General features: G+C 45.4%; 1 protein-coding gene across 9 annotated transcripts in view; it reads left to right on the forward strand.

Annotated features, from left to right (window-relative positions):
- Ilf3 (interleukin enhancer binding factor 3, 90kDa) overlaps positions 1-14723 on the forward strand; it is a 30594-nt gene that overhangs the window by 2642 nt on the left and 13229 nt on the right. For 6 of the 9 annotated variants that reach the window (XM_005405616.2, XM_005405615.2, XM_005405621.2 and 3 more), the window contains 4 exons: positions 11114-11209; positions 11525-11563; positions 12015-12244; positions 12351-12528. In XM_005405616.2, coding sequence (XP_005405673.1) covers positions 11207-11209; positions 11525-11563; positions 12015-12244; positions 12351-12528 — 450 coding nt within the window. In that variant the 5' untranslated portion in view covers positions 11114-11206. Of the gene's footprint in view, positions 1-5401; positions 5505-11113; positions 11210-11524; positions 11564-12014; positions 12245-12350; positions 12529-14723 lie in introns of all 9 variants that reach the window. The other 3 variants (XM_013505145.1, XM_013505146.1, XM_005405619.2) reach the window with 2 other exon arrangements.

Consider the following 14723-nt stretch of genomic DNA (forward strand, 5'->3'; position numbering starts at 1 on the left):
TTTGTAGCCCAGGCTGGACTCGAACTCGCAGCAATCCTCCTGCCTCAGCCTCCCAAGTGCTGGGGTTACAGGCGTGCGCCACCATGCCCGGAAACTTGTGTAGCTTTGATAGATGGGTAATTTCACTATCTAGTTTTAGCATTTGTGGTCCGTGAACTTGTGACCATTTATTTGACTCTTGTTTTCATTGAACTTTTGCAAGTGTTAGAGTTTTTTAGGTTCTGTGTATTGGGTACAAAGTCAGGAGAAAGAAGGATTTGATTACTATTTCCAGTGGTTTGGAATTAGAAGTAGACAGTAGTTTAGAGTCTACGCACAGTTATTGGAGAAATTTGGGTGCCTGCAGGGAGTAAATGGGCTTCAGATTTTTACTGCAGCATTTGACAGTTATAGGTGAAACAGGTAGCTTACATTTCTGATGTAAATAGGTGCTAAAGTTGTAGTGAGAGAAGGTAGATGTGTGTTAGGGGAGTCAGTGCGCTAAGAGCACTAAGATGGTTTTTTTGTGTGTGTGTGGAGACAGGGTCTTGCTGTGTAGTTCAGGCTGGCCTCAAACTCTGGTGATCTTCCTACTTCAGCCTCCTGAGTGCTAGGCTTTTAAATTGTTGAGGATAGTTGTGATTGCTAAGCCCTTGACAACACCTACCCCCCCCCAATATCGCAGGTGACCCCACTACGTGTACTAAACTAGAAAGTCAGACACTTTAGCTGCCTTTTTTCAGATATCTTGTGAAAGTGATGTCTAGTTGAAATTTATTTTTCTTCTCGTTAAATGTCTAATTAATGAAGATACTGAAAATGTAACAGGTTTGGGGTTTTTTGTTTTTGTTTTCATTTTCTTGTGGGGATTAAACCCAAGATCTTGTGAAGGCTGGACATGCTCTGTCACTGAACTACACTCTGTGCCCCCCAAATGTTAACTAGTATTAAAACAACTTGTTTAGTATATAAAGGGCGTTTTCCTTGGGGCCATATATGATCCCCAATATCGTTTTGTTACAAATTTGAATGTGTATGTCTTTTTATTAAAGTATATTTGCCCTAGATTATTTTTACAATTTTAGGTGATCAGTGAGAAGTGGTTCTTCTGGCAGTTAGAAATCTGTGATAGGGGGCTGGGGATTTAGCTCAGCGGCGAAGAACCTGCCTGGCAAGCACAAGGTCGTGAGTTCGGTTCCCGGTACCGGAGAAAAACCAAAAAAAAAAACCCAAAAAAACAAAAAGAAATCTGTGATATCAGGGTGTGTTGGCACGTGGGTGTAATCCCAGCACTCAGGAGGCTGAGGCAGGAGGATTACCATGCGTTCAAGGCCAGTTTGGACTACATAGCAAGACCTTGTCTCCAAACAAAAGAAATCTGTAACAGTTTTTCTTGAACATGCCAAAGGTCTGTCTTGAGTTTCATAAGGATTGTGGTTCAAACTGAAGAATAAGGTCCTGTGTGGGGGATTCATCAGTTTTTCAGGCCACTTGCTTTTTTGTCTTGAGCTACTTTCTCCCAAGTCCCTGGTTTTAAAATAATAAAACGAGAGCCAGGTGTGATTCCTTACTCCTGTCATCCCAGCACTTGGCTGAGGCAGGAGGGTTACTGTGAGTTCAAAGCCAGCGTGAACTGCATAGTGAGACCCTGTCTCAAAAAATTGAAAAAAGATTAAAACCAGAATTAGCTGGGGAATTTCTTTTAAAAAAATGTTAACTTGGTACTGGGGCGCACACCTGTGACTCCTAGGAGGCTGAGTTAGGAGGATTAAAAGGTTGAGTACAGTCTGGGCAGTTTAGTAATTTAGAAAGCCACTGTTTCATAAAGGGCTAGGGATATAGTCATAACTCAGTGTGAAGGCCCTTGGTTCAGTTACCAGTACTGCACCAAAAAAAAAGGGTAAGAAAAGAAAAAAATGCATTCAGTGGTTCACTTAAGTTTTTTGCTGGTTAATCATAGCTGGACATTCATAATTCATTTAAAAAGCCTAAGCCTGGGGCCAGGGATTTATCTCAATGGCACTGCACCTGCCTAGCAATTGTGAGGTTGCAAGTTCAATTCCCAGTACCAAAAGAAAAAAAAGGAAAAGCCTAAGCCACACATACACGAAGTCCCAACTATTTAGGAGGCTGAAGCAGGAGGATCGTTTAAGTCCACATGTTCAGGGCCAGCCCCCAAGAGTCCTAAGAGTGCTTACTACATACTCATGCCATGGGCGAGCTGCGCAGCATCCTTACAGAAGGGAGTAAGAGCAGGCCAGGACTCAAGGAGCTGTGTGGGTGTCTGGTGAGCACTCACCAAGGCCTTTGAAAAAGCAGATGTATAATCTCAGTGGAGGGGAGAAGGGTTTGAGTCATTTGGGGTGAAATTCCTTGTACTTTTTAATTGTTTATTTTAAAAGAATTTATTAATTTATTGCAGTACTGGGGATTAAGCCCAGGGCCTCATGCATGGTAGGCAAATGCTCTACCACTGAGTTGCATCCACAACTAAGTCTGTTTTTTTAAATCCAAGCTTTTAACTGCAGAGGCTTGAGGCAGAAGGAATGCAAGTTCAAGGCCAGCCTGGACTACACACTGAGACCCTGTGTCAAATGAACAAACTAACAACAAAGGCCTGGCACAGTGGTGAGGATCTCAAGTTCAAGCCCATCTTGGGTGGCTTAGCAATTTATCAAGAGCCTGTCTCTAAGTACTGGGGATGTAGCTCAGTGTGGAGACCCTGGGATCAGTTCCTAGCACCAAACAAAAACAGCTTTTGAAAGCTAAACTGGCAACCCGGGCTGGAGTGTAGCTCAGTGATAGAGCACTTTGTCAGCAGGTGCAAGGTCTGCAGCACCACAAAAAAAACTGGGCGCTGCCATTTGGCCCAGCATTTACACTCTTCAGTCTTATTTCTCAAAGAAAGGGAAGATGTTCTCATGAAAACCTACGGCAAGGGCTGGGGATGCAGCTCAGCGGCACAGCACCTGCCTGGCAAGCCCAAGGTCATGAGTTCGATTCCCAGGACTGGGAAAAAACCAGAAAAAAGAAAACCTACGTGCAGCGATTTAATAACCCTTATTTGATTGAGATTCTGGAAATAAAGCACTGCCCTTTAGAGGGTGAGTGGTTAAAGTGTAGCATATCTCTTTTGCGCAGAAGATTAGCTACCAACAAAAAGGAGCCAACTGTTGATGCACATGAAAGATAGGTGGGTGAAATTGTAGCTCAGCTGAGACAAACCAATTGTTAAAAGTTACATACTCTATAATCCCGTTTCTGCCAGGGGTGATAGCGCACGCCTGTAATCCCAGCACTTGGGAGGCTGAGGCAGGAGAGTCACTGCGAGTTTGAGGCCAGCCTGGGGTATGAAGTAAGTTCAAGGCCAGCCTGAACTGCATAGTGAAACCCTGTCTGAAAAAAAACCCATTTCTGATTTTTTTTGGTGTTTTTTTAAGCAGGGTCTTGCTAAGTTTCCCAGGGTAGTCTAGAACTCATGATTCTATTGTCTCTGAGCGCTGAGATGAAAGACCTGTGACACCAAGCATAGCTTGGTTGGTTGGTTTGTTTCCCCCTCCCTGTGCTGGGGATTGAACCCTGAGTTCCCTTGCACGTTGTTCTTGCGCTGTACTACTGAGCTGACCCCTCAGCTCTTTATGACATTCTTGAGACGACAGAATATAGAAATGGTGATTGGATTAGTGGCTGCCTGGTTTAGGGAAGATGATTACGACCCTACAGGAGCAGCTGATGGATGGATCCTTGCACCCTGACAGGGCTCTGTGCTTTAACCATATCCATGTCGTTACTGTGTTCAACAGTTTTACAGGCTGGGGATATAGCTCAGCAGCACGAGCACCTGCTTGGCAAGCGCAGCGTCCTGAGTTTGATTCCCAGTACCAAAAAAAAAGTTTTACAAGATGTTACTTTTGGGGAAAAAGAGTAGAGTGAATCTCTCTTGTGTCTTATGTTTGTGAAGTTGTAGTTACTTCAGAGTAAAAGAGCTCATTTAGGGGGCTGTAGTGGGCCCCTATAATCCTAGCTAATCCCAGCTACTCCAGAGGCTGAGATGTGTTGATCACCTGATCCCAGGAATTGGGATCAGTCTGAGCAACATAGTGAGACCACTCAACTTTTACCTATTTGGGTATTTACAGATTGAACCCAGAGTCTTGCACGAAGCTATATCGTCAGCTCATTCATTCATTTTTTTTGAGACAGGGTTTCACTATGTAGCTCAGGCTGACCTTGAACTCACAGTGATCCTCCTGCCTCAGCTATTTTTTATTTTTATTTATTTATTTATTTATTTTTGGACTGGGAGTCGAACTCAGGACTTTGCACTTGCCAGGCAGGCACTGTGCCGCTGAGCTATATATCCCCAGCTGCTGTTTTTTATTTTTAAATGATGTATGTTGGTCAGGCAGGCCTAGAACTTCAAATCCTCCTACCTCAGCCTTTTAAGTAGCTGGAATTATAGGCATGTGCCAACTCACCCAGCTAAGACCCTGTGGTTTTTTTGAAGAAAAAAAGAGGAGGGCCCTGAGGATGCAGCTCAGTGATGAGTACTTCCCCAGCATGTAGATCCTATGTTAATGTAGATCCTATGTTAATAGTTAGCATTCTTGAAGAGATGATCTTTTTTTATTTTCTTAACTAGGGTGAAAAAGTACTTTAGGCAGAAGTAAGCACATGAAATTACAAAAAAACAAAAATCCAAGGAGTTACCATTGCACTAGCTTGGGAGGGGGTTGCTTCTGCCCCCAGCCAGATGTGTGAAGATGTCCTAAGCTTTTTTCCCCTCAGCCTCAGCTCTCTGAAGAGCACACTGGACAGAGGTTTGTTAATTTTCATTTGAAGCTCTGGTAAACATTTCTCTGTGATACTATGTCTCTTCTAGACAGATTTAAAAGCCTGTCTGTGGGTCATACAAGAGCAGTTAAGTTGATCTTACTACATTGTATTTTTAGTAAATGAAGTATTTTCCCATATTGTCACTTTTATTTTTACTTTGGCAGTGCTGGAAATTGAATTCAGGGCTTTGTGAATGCTAGGCAAGCATCCTACCACTGAGCTATATCCCCAGCTCTTTTTTATTTTGAGACAGGGTCTCACCAAATTGCCCAGGCTGGCCTGGAATTTGTGATGTTCCTGCCTCAGCTTCCAGAGCAGCTGGAATTAGAGGGGTGTGCCGCCATGCCCTCCAGAAAGAATTTTTTAACATCAAACATTGCAGAAGAAAATAAATTTGAAGGAGATAGTTCTATAAATTAAAAATATTTAAAGTCTTTTTTCCTAACTTTGACTTTTCCCTGCAGACCCGGTATGTTGTTACAGACAGAGCTGGGAAACCATTGACCTGGATTTCAGTAATCCTTTCTTTTTTTTTTTTTTTTTCTTCCGGTACTGGGAATCGAACTGACGACCTTGCACTTGCCAGACAGGAGCTGTGCCGCTGAGCTAAATCCCCAGCCCCGACCTGGATTTCAGATTTGTGTTGGGTTTTTAAGTTTCCCAGAGTGGCGTGAGTAACCAGGTTTCAGGTTGGCATCAGTTTGGCTGGATCATTTTTGTTCATATTGTTTGTCATCTGTCCTTTGTGATGAGAATCTGTAAACAGTCACAAGTAGTGAGTAGCCTGGTGCCCTCTCTCCCCTCACAGTTCAGGATGGAGTAGCTCCAGCTCTCAGGAAACCCGGAGCTGGTTTTGAGTCCATGTAAATGCTAAAGCCTAATTTTTTTTCTGCCTTGGGTATCCGTCCACTTCAAGATTGTTCTCCCAAGGTGCCAAGAATGCTGTAAGATCTATTGAACGCAGGACAGACAGATCGGCCATGCTTGTTCATTCTTTCTCCAAGATTTGCCAATCCATGCTGGCTAACATGGGACACCTTTTTCCAGCAGCAAGTGCTGTGAATCTTACTGTAATTAGGGGAAAGTCAGAAAGATGTCCATTGTGCCACAGGCATAAGGTTTTGTGGTTTAAACCTTTTAAATCTGTATGCTGTGGGTGGGCTGATTGGAGGAACAAAAAGAATCCTGATCCTTGCATGTTAGAACATCACAGCTCACATGGAAATCAAGTTTAACATCCTAATGCTTCACTTTCCCCTTGTTCGGCTGTTCTCACTGGTGCCCAGGTCTGAGTCATGACCATGATTACTGGAGCAGCTTTTGCGTGTGGTTGGCTTGGTGGAGGGCAGTGGAGCCTGGCCTGTAGGTGGGTGTGGTGGCCTTCTTGCCAGCATTGTTAGTCCTAAGAATCTCTTAGAAAGGAAGTTTCCATTCATCGAGGGGACTCTAGGGTGAATTCATGTGGTGGAATCCCAAGAGTATTCAAGGCTGCAGCGCAGTTGGATTGGATGACAGATCTGTGCTCTTATAGAGGGCAAATGAGGTTAGTTTTGTTGTTCTGCAAAGGACAGTCCCAGTTTTTAAACATTAGTTTTAGTCTAGCAGAATCATGAGACACTGCCACCGTGGCCTGGACTAGAGGAGGGTCTGGGGATGAATGGGCCACAGCAGGTGGGGTGTGGTGTCCGGAGTCAACCAGCCGGAGCCCCGTGGGTTGGCTCAGGGTCCTGTGCTGCGCTTCAGTGCCGGAGCCAGAGATAAAGTGAGGCTGTGGCTGGTGCCCAGGTATCCACAGCCCTCATCTGGAGCAGTGTAGGCAGCAGACACAGTCGTGCGGCAGGACTCTTGTGTGAATCTGTCTGGGGTGCGTGCTGTCCTGGGGCCGTCTTGGATGGTAGGATGTATTGACATGGGAATACTGCTGTGTTCCCAGGGGTGGAAAGTGGTTTCCCTCTGGGCACTACCATACCCCACAGTTGCTTTAATTTTTGTGATGCATTTCAAGCCAAGTAGCTAAAAGTTGCAGTTGTCTTCTGCATGTTAACTGGAGTTTAGTATTTATTTACGGTTGTTTTTTTCTTTTGAAATAAAGCACAGACCTTAAGTATGCTGTCCAGGGAGTTTTGACTGCTGCATATACCCCAGCCCTATACTCCTAAAAAGTAAGGGTGAGCCTGCCTCCTCCTAGGTGAGCCCTGCCACCATCCCCAGACACTGTTTTTCCAATATTCCTTAGTTTTGGTAGCTTAGACCTTCATTATAGGGAGCAGCATTGTTCCTTGTGGATCTTAGTTGTCCTGTGCAGACAGAGCCAGTGGGAGCCCTCACAAGTCACTTCTGCTTTCTCTGGGATCTTGCACTCCGCCACATCCAGTGTTTTCTGTGCCTTCTGACACTGCAATGGGGCCCTGGCCCGCCTGGTACATTTCCTGTTCTGGGTGACCGGTCAGTCCCCTCTCCAGGGAACTCATTTTAGACATTGGGTCCCAAAGCACTTCAGTAAGGTCCTTGCCCCCTAGAGCCTTGCTGTACAGGCTGTGTGCTTGGTCTTTGTAGTGGAGATAGGTGTTGATGGTGTGTGAGGCCTGCTAGGCTTGGGAAGGATGGAGCTTCTCCCTTAGGGTGCTTTTTTTTGGCCAGGGAACAGGGACTAGTTTGCCTTGTCTGTCACTGTCCTGGAATCTGGCCCAGTGCGTGGTGTGGGATAGATATTTGCTAAATACTTGTTGAATAAATAAATAGTTTTAAGTGGCAGCCATCAATGGCCAGATTGATGAGACTGCAGTATAGATATAGCCATGTTTGGCTGCTGTGTGACATAGGACTTGAAGTACCCATCAGCTGCAACTGACTCCTTACCATATAGCTCAGAGGTATTTCCCCAGCTTGTCATAAAACAGGATGTGGTTCCTTTCTGAGCCTTAGGTTTTTAGTTTATCTACCCTGGCTACACTTTGGTAAGTGTTAGTTTTCTAAGACAAAGTTGACAAGCTGGGCACAGTGTTACAAGCAAGCCCCTCCTCAGAGGTACTCAGAAGGCTGAGGCAGGATGATCACAGATTCAAGGCCAGACTATCTTAAACTAAAGTTAAAGGGAGGGGTTTGGGGATGTAGCTCAATAATAGAACATCCTGGGTTCAGTACCCAGTATTGCAAAACAAAAACAAAAACAAAAAAACTGTCACAGAAGCTGGGCGTGATGGCACACACCTGTAGTTCCAGCACCCAGGATCCCGCAAGTTTGAAGCCAGCCTGGGCTACATAGTGAGACCCTGTCTCAAACAAACAGGCTGTCATGGAAATTTTCAGACATGTACAAATAGATTTCAGTGTACTCATCTTCCAGCTTCAACAGCTGTCAGTGTGTTTTGCATTGTTATTTCATCCTTGCACAGCTCCTCCAGAATATTTTAGAACAAATGTCTGGCTTCTAGTTTCAGTCATAGCTTACCTGAAATTTGTATGGGACACAGCCACCACATTGTTTATGTCTAGCTGGACAATAATTCCTTAGGGCCAGGGATATAGCTCAGTGGCATAAGCCCCTGCCTGGCAAGCACAAGGTCCTGAGTTCGATTCCCGGTACCAAAAAAAAAAAAAAAAATCCTTAATACAGGGGGCAGTTGGGCATGCACATTGCTCATTACTTAGCTTCCAGAATTCTCCTGGTACCATTTTGAAAGTTCTGAAATTTGTGCTGCATGCTTTAGGTAGGTTGGCTCCTTTAATTTTCACAGTCCCTTTGCAGAGGGTGGAGGGCTGTTTCCATGTTGCGGGTATAAGAAGGAAAGTCCATGGAAACTGTTGAAGGCCACACAGCTGGTGGCTGAGCATGTACTAGGTGAGCGTATGGTGATGCTCAGCTCTCCAATCCAAGGGCCCAGGTACAACAAGCGTTGAGCCCAGGGGCTGGTCTCTACCTCTCCCAGCCGTGGTCCCTCACACTGTCTGAGTCACCCTTCCCTTGTCATAAGCTTTGGGCTCTGCAGGTCTTGTTTGTTGCCTGGCTGTGCAGAGCTGTCACCTGTCATTCTCCCCTTAGGTTAGGTGTGAACTTTCAACTTTGAAACCTTTAGCATTGCAATGCAGGATCTGTGCGTGTGTGTGTGTGTGTGTGTGTGTGTGTGTGTACTGGGAATTGAACTCAAGACCTTGCGCTAGCATTGAAATTCAAATTGGTAGGTAGTCCTGAAATGCTTGGCAAGTCTGGTCTTGATACTTGTACATTTCCAGGCTTTGAGCCTGCTGTCGGGCTCATAGGAGTATAGATGGAAGGCTCATGGTTGCATTGTTGAAGGGGAAGGTCGATTCATCTGGGTGCATATTAGGCAGCTGGGTTTTATTGTTTATTCCTTTGGTAGAGTTCAGCGTGGGCCAGAAGGTTCGCACAGAGTAGGGATTGAGTAGCTTATAGTCAGCATGTTATTTAGAGAACAGCATTGTAATTATAGCTACTTTTGTCTGGAAGACTTTGGTTGGTTGTCTCAGCCTCTGTGAAGTTAAGCTTGAAAGGGGATCTGTCCACTCGATGTGGTTGTTACATCTGCCTGAAAGAACTGCAGGAACATTACTGCTTTTTTGTTCTAAGAAGACCCCTCTCCCCACCACATGTCAAGGCCCTGAGATCTTGTCTTTCTCTTCCTTTTCCAGGCACCAAGGATTTTGGGGCGGTTCTGTTTTTATTCTTGTTTTTGCAGTGCAAAACCCACGTCCCTAACTGAGCTGCATCCTTAGTCCTTGATTTATTTACTTGTAAGATTTGAGAGGGTCTAAGTTTCCCAGGTGAGACTGGAATTTGTGATCCTCCTGCTCCAGCCTAAGTTCTAGGATTACAGATGTGCAGTACTGTGCCCTGCTCAAACACCAAAGTTTTCAGGAACATTTTTATCTGTAGCATTTTTGGGACTCTGATTAATATTTTTTGTTTTGTTTCAGCCTTTAACATGTTCCTGTCAGCTTGTACCACCTCAGGGAACTTGTCCTGTGCTTGTACCCACTGGTGGTTCAGAGGCACCCAACTGCCAACAGTGGGACATGAATTGTGGCTCCATTGTGAATGTATTAAGCCTCTAAAGGTGTAATCAGCTAGATGAAAGTGCTAGGGGATATTTCCCAACAATTTTCCAATCTTAAATTTTATCTTTGGCCAGGCATGGTGGCACATGTCTGTAATCTCAGCACTTGGGAGGCTAAGGCAAGAGGATCGCTTGCAAGTTCGAGGCCAGCCTGAATTGCATAGCAAGACCCTGTCTCAAAAAAAAAAAAAAAAAACCCAGAAAACAAAAGAAAAATTATTTAAATCTTCTTTGGAAGTGGAGTGAATTCTTCAGTCTTGACAAGGTTATTTGCAAATTGCAAAAATTCTCCGTATTCTCCTCCTGTACTCTTTTCAGTCAATCACAGTTAGATAGTGTAAGGACAGTGACAGCTTTTTCTTCCGTCTATAGTGGAAACCCTAGCAGCAGACAGTAACTGCTGTTGGTCTGTCAAATGCACAATTTTTATGGCTTTAATCTTTTTTTTTTACAATTAATCTTGGCCAAAAGGCGGAGAGGTGATCCTTTTTTTTGTGACAGCTTTCACTCTGTAATTCAGGCTGATCTTGAAGCCCCTGCTGGTGACCCCCTGCTGGGATTACAGGTGTGCACAACCACACCAGGGTTTCTTTCCCTTTTGTTTCTGTTTTGTTTTTTGATCCTGGGGTTGGATTCAGTGCCTAATGCATACTAAGTACTCGACATGTTTTACCTGCAAGCTGTACAAAACTGGCAGGCTACCCAGACATGGTGGTACATGCCTATAATTCCAGTATGTGATACTGAGGCAGGAGGATCAAAAGTTTGAGGCCAGTCTGTGATACGCAGTGAGACCCTGTCTCTAAAACAGACCAAAAGGCCGGGCGTGGTGGCACACGCCTGTAATAGCAGCACTCGGAGGCTGAGGCAGGAGGATCATTGTGAGTTCAAGACCAGCCTGGGCTACAAAGTGAATTTAAGGCCAGCCTGAACTGCGTATTGAGACCCTATCTCAAAAAGGCAAAAGGGAAAAAAAAAAAAAAAAAGAAAGAAGAGAAAGAAAAACGAAGGGGAAAAGGAGGAAGAAAGTGAAAACCATCAAGTGGGGATATGAGGTCAGATGTAGCTTCTTGCAAGTAGCCGTTTCCATTTTAATGGAGTTTATAAGTAGGGTTGTTGAGTGCCTCATGTATCCTGCTGTGTCCACTGGCCTCTTGGTGAGGCTGCTAAAATGAACCCATGTATAAAATGCGTGGAACTAAACAGATTTTCTGGTCTTATAGATAGTTGAAGTATTGGTAACACCAAGGAAATCTGTCACAGTTTGAAAAGTTAAGCAAAAGTTTGATTTCCAGACACTACAGAGAAAAGTGAAAATGGTAAGTTTTTTTCTTTCATCACAGATACTGTTTCTTCATTGATGTACAAAGATGTTTGTAGCAGTTCCCCAAAGCATTTGATTGTGACCATTTTCTATTGGAGTTTGTGAATTAAAAAGTAATATATGTTGCAGTAATTCGAATGCAGTAGTCCCTCCTTATCCGTGTTTTCGCTTCCCGCGGTTTCAGTTACTTGCGGTCCACCGCAGTCTGGAAATATTAAGTGGAAATTCCAGAAATAAGCAATTGATAAATTGTAAATTGCGCCCGGTCCCCATGCCTGCGTCATTCACCTCACTTCATCTCATCACGTAGGCTTTGTACCATCACCACTTCACCACGAGAGGAAGAAGGGTGAGTACCTGCACCAAGGTATTTCGAGAGACCACGTCCCCGTGGACTTTATTCAGACACTGTTGTAATTGCTCTGTTACTAGTAATTCTTAACCTCACACTTGCCTCATGTAGATTAAACTTTACACACATCTGTATGTTGATGAAAGGCATAGTAGATACTGGGTTCAGCACTGTCCACGGTTTCGGGCGTCCGCCGGGGTCTTGGAGTGTATCCCCGCGCATAAGGGGGGACTACTGTGGTGTAGAGATAGATGAGGTACCCTGTCCCTCACCTGCCTGGAGGGAAGAACAGTTTGCTTGTCCAGTTAGTTCCTCAGCCCTGTAGCTGTGTTCGTCTAGTCTTACTCACATGGACCATAGAGAGCGCGTGGGCTGCACGTTGTAAATGATGAGCGGTGGGTTGCCTGGTGTCTTGGCCTCATTTTTAGCTCAGTTCTCACGTTTCCAGCGTCCAATGCGGATTTTTGTGAATGATGATCGCCACGTGATGGCAAAGCATTCTTCGGTGTATCCGACACAAGAGGAGCTGGAAGCAGTGCAGAACATGGTGTCCCACACCGAGCGGGCTCTCAAAGCTGTGTCGGACTGGATTGACGAGCAGGAGAAGGGCAACAGTGAGCAGGCCGAGTCTGACAACATGGATGTGCCTGCAGATGATGAGAGCAAAGAAGGGGCCGGGTAGGTTCGAGGCATTGTGCTCAGAATCTGTTTCCTAACAAATGCCTCCTAGCTGGCTTCTGGCTAGACCAACTCCCTGCTGAGCCAGCCTGTGTGTGCCCTTCAGGGAACAGAAGGCGGAACACATGACCAGGACCCTTCGGGGCGTGATGCGGGTCGGCCTGGTGGCAAAGGGCCTTCTGCTCAAGGGGGACTTGGATCTAGAGCTGGTGCTGCTATGTAAGGAGAAGCCTACAACTGCCCTCCTGGACAAGGTGGCTGACAACCTGGCCGTCCAGCTTGCTGTGAGTGTGACCGCACAGTGGTGGGATGGGAATGGGGGCAGAGAACTTGTGGAGGATGTGAGGTAGAGGAAGAAAGGACCAGTGAGTGCTGTGTACCAGGAAGCAGGTGTCCCCTTGAGTCTGCTGCGGGGATACCTTTTCAGTAAGTGGTAGGTGGGATACCACAGAGCCATTGAGGGCCTGGGGGAGTCACCTAGACATATCACCAGCTGTGAGGGCCCTGTGCCTACTATGTGCCAGGCCTACAAGACCAAGGACATTTGAGTTGAGAATGTCAGTCCAGGTCCTAAGGATGAATGGATGGTGTGAGAATTAACTCTTTCTCCTGAGCCAGACCTGGATATATGCACAGAACTCTTCCCTTTTTTTGGTACTGGGAATCGAACTCAGGACCTTGGGCTTGCCAGGCGGGCACTTGTGCTGCAGAACTCTTCTTCTTCCTGGGATTGAACCCAGAGCTTTCACACTTAAGCCACACCCCCTAGCCTGCCTTTTCTTTCCTCTTTTTTTTTTTCTTTTTAAAGGTTGAAATGTTGAGACAGAATCTTGCTGAGTTGCCCAGGCTGATCTCAAACTTTCAATCTTCCTGCCTCAGCCTCCCAAGAGCACTGAGATTACAGGCATGTGCCCGCATACCCAGCTAACATCATTTTCTCAAAAAAACAAAAAACAAAAAAACAAAAAAACAAACCCCATTTGTTATATTATAAAAGTATTGTGTAAGTGATGGCCTATGACATTTGTTGAGCACTTACTGTAGCAGGCCCAGCCCTTCTCTGCATATGCAGACAGTGGGCCTGAATGTCAAGGTCCAGTATCTGAACAGTTGGTCCCAGTGTCCAGCCTGGGAGGCCAGAGGTAGTGGTGGGACCTAACTGCACCCCTGCTGCATGCATTGCCACTGCGTGGTGCTCCCTAGAGGCCTAACTATGAAAGAGGGAATTTAAAATAATTTTGAATCTTGTTTCCTTGAAAAGAAAAATGTTCTTGTGTTAACATGTATTTGTTGGGGCTGGGGATTTATCTCAGTGGCACAGCGCGTGCCTGGCAAGCACAAGTTCGTGAGTTCAATTCCCGGGACTGGGAAAACAAACAAACAAAAACATGTATTTGTCTCATGGGGCAGAGCATTTGTGGTTCAGGGCAAAGAGCTGCATAGTATGTTAGAAAGTACTGAGCAGCAACTAACTGATGCCCTAAAGTGTCTTCTAGTAGTGACGTTAAAATTGTATCCATGTCTTAAAAAAAAAAGTCTAAGCCGGGTATGGGGGCGCACATCTGTAATCCCAGCACTGGGGAGGCTGAGGCAGGAGGATTGCTGCAGGTTTAAGACCAGCCTGGGCTCCAAAGTGAGCTCAAGGCCAGCCTGAACTGCATAGGGGAGACCCTGTCTCAAAAAGACTCCTCCCTGCCAAAAAATGTCTAAAGTGAAGCAAACCGTTGTAGTTGTTGTTTTTTTTTTTTTTGGTTTTTCTCCGGTACTGGGAACCGAACTCACGACCTTGCGCTTGCCAGGCAGACGCTTTTGCCGCTGAGCTAAATCCCCAGCCCCTAAACCGTTGTAAATGTTTGTGAAGAGCTGTTCCTTTTTTTTTCTTCAGTGCAGGGGATCAAATCCAGTGCCTCTCACTTGCTGATCACAAACCCCACTGATCTATACCCCCAAACCTAGCAATCGTTCCATAAACAGAAATAACAGACAGGGGCTGGGTTGTCATTCCATGGTAGGTTGTGTGCTGAACGTGTGCTTAGCATGTACAAAAGCCAGGGTTCCATTTCTAGTTAAAAAAGGAGGAAAAGCAGGATAGAGTGCCTGTCATCCAAATACACTAAGGCATGAGCTGTGCTTGCTGGTGCATGTTTGTAATCCCAGCACTCAGGCTGAGGCAGGAGGCTTGTTTGAGATCAGTCTGCGCTGCGTAGTGTTCAAGGCCAGAATGAACTATATAGTGAGACCCTGCCTCAGAAAAAAAAAAATAGAGGCAGGATAACTGCAAATTGCAGCTTGGCCTGGGGAATTTAGTAAGACTCTTAGTCTCCAAAGTAAATAAATAAAAAGGGGTAGAGATATGGCTCTCTGTGTACAATTCCCACTACCACAAAGTGAAAAAAATCACTTCAGTGATTTTTGACACGCCCCTTCCTCATACACACAGTGGTGTGTCTGCATACAAGCAGGAGTTGCTCCCCACAGC

Source organism: Chinchilla lanigera, unplaced genomic scaffold (assembly GCF_000276665.1).
Source record: "Chinchilla lanigera isolate Chin_1 unplaced genomic scaffold, ChiLan1.0 scaffold00094, whole genome shotgun sequence".
Classification (NCBI taxonomy): domain Eukaryota; kingdom Metazoa; phylum Chordata; class Mammalia; order Rodentia; family Chinchillidae; genus Chinchilla; species Chinchilla lanigera.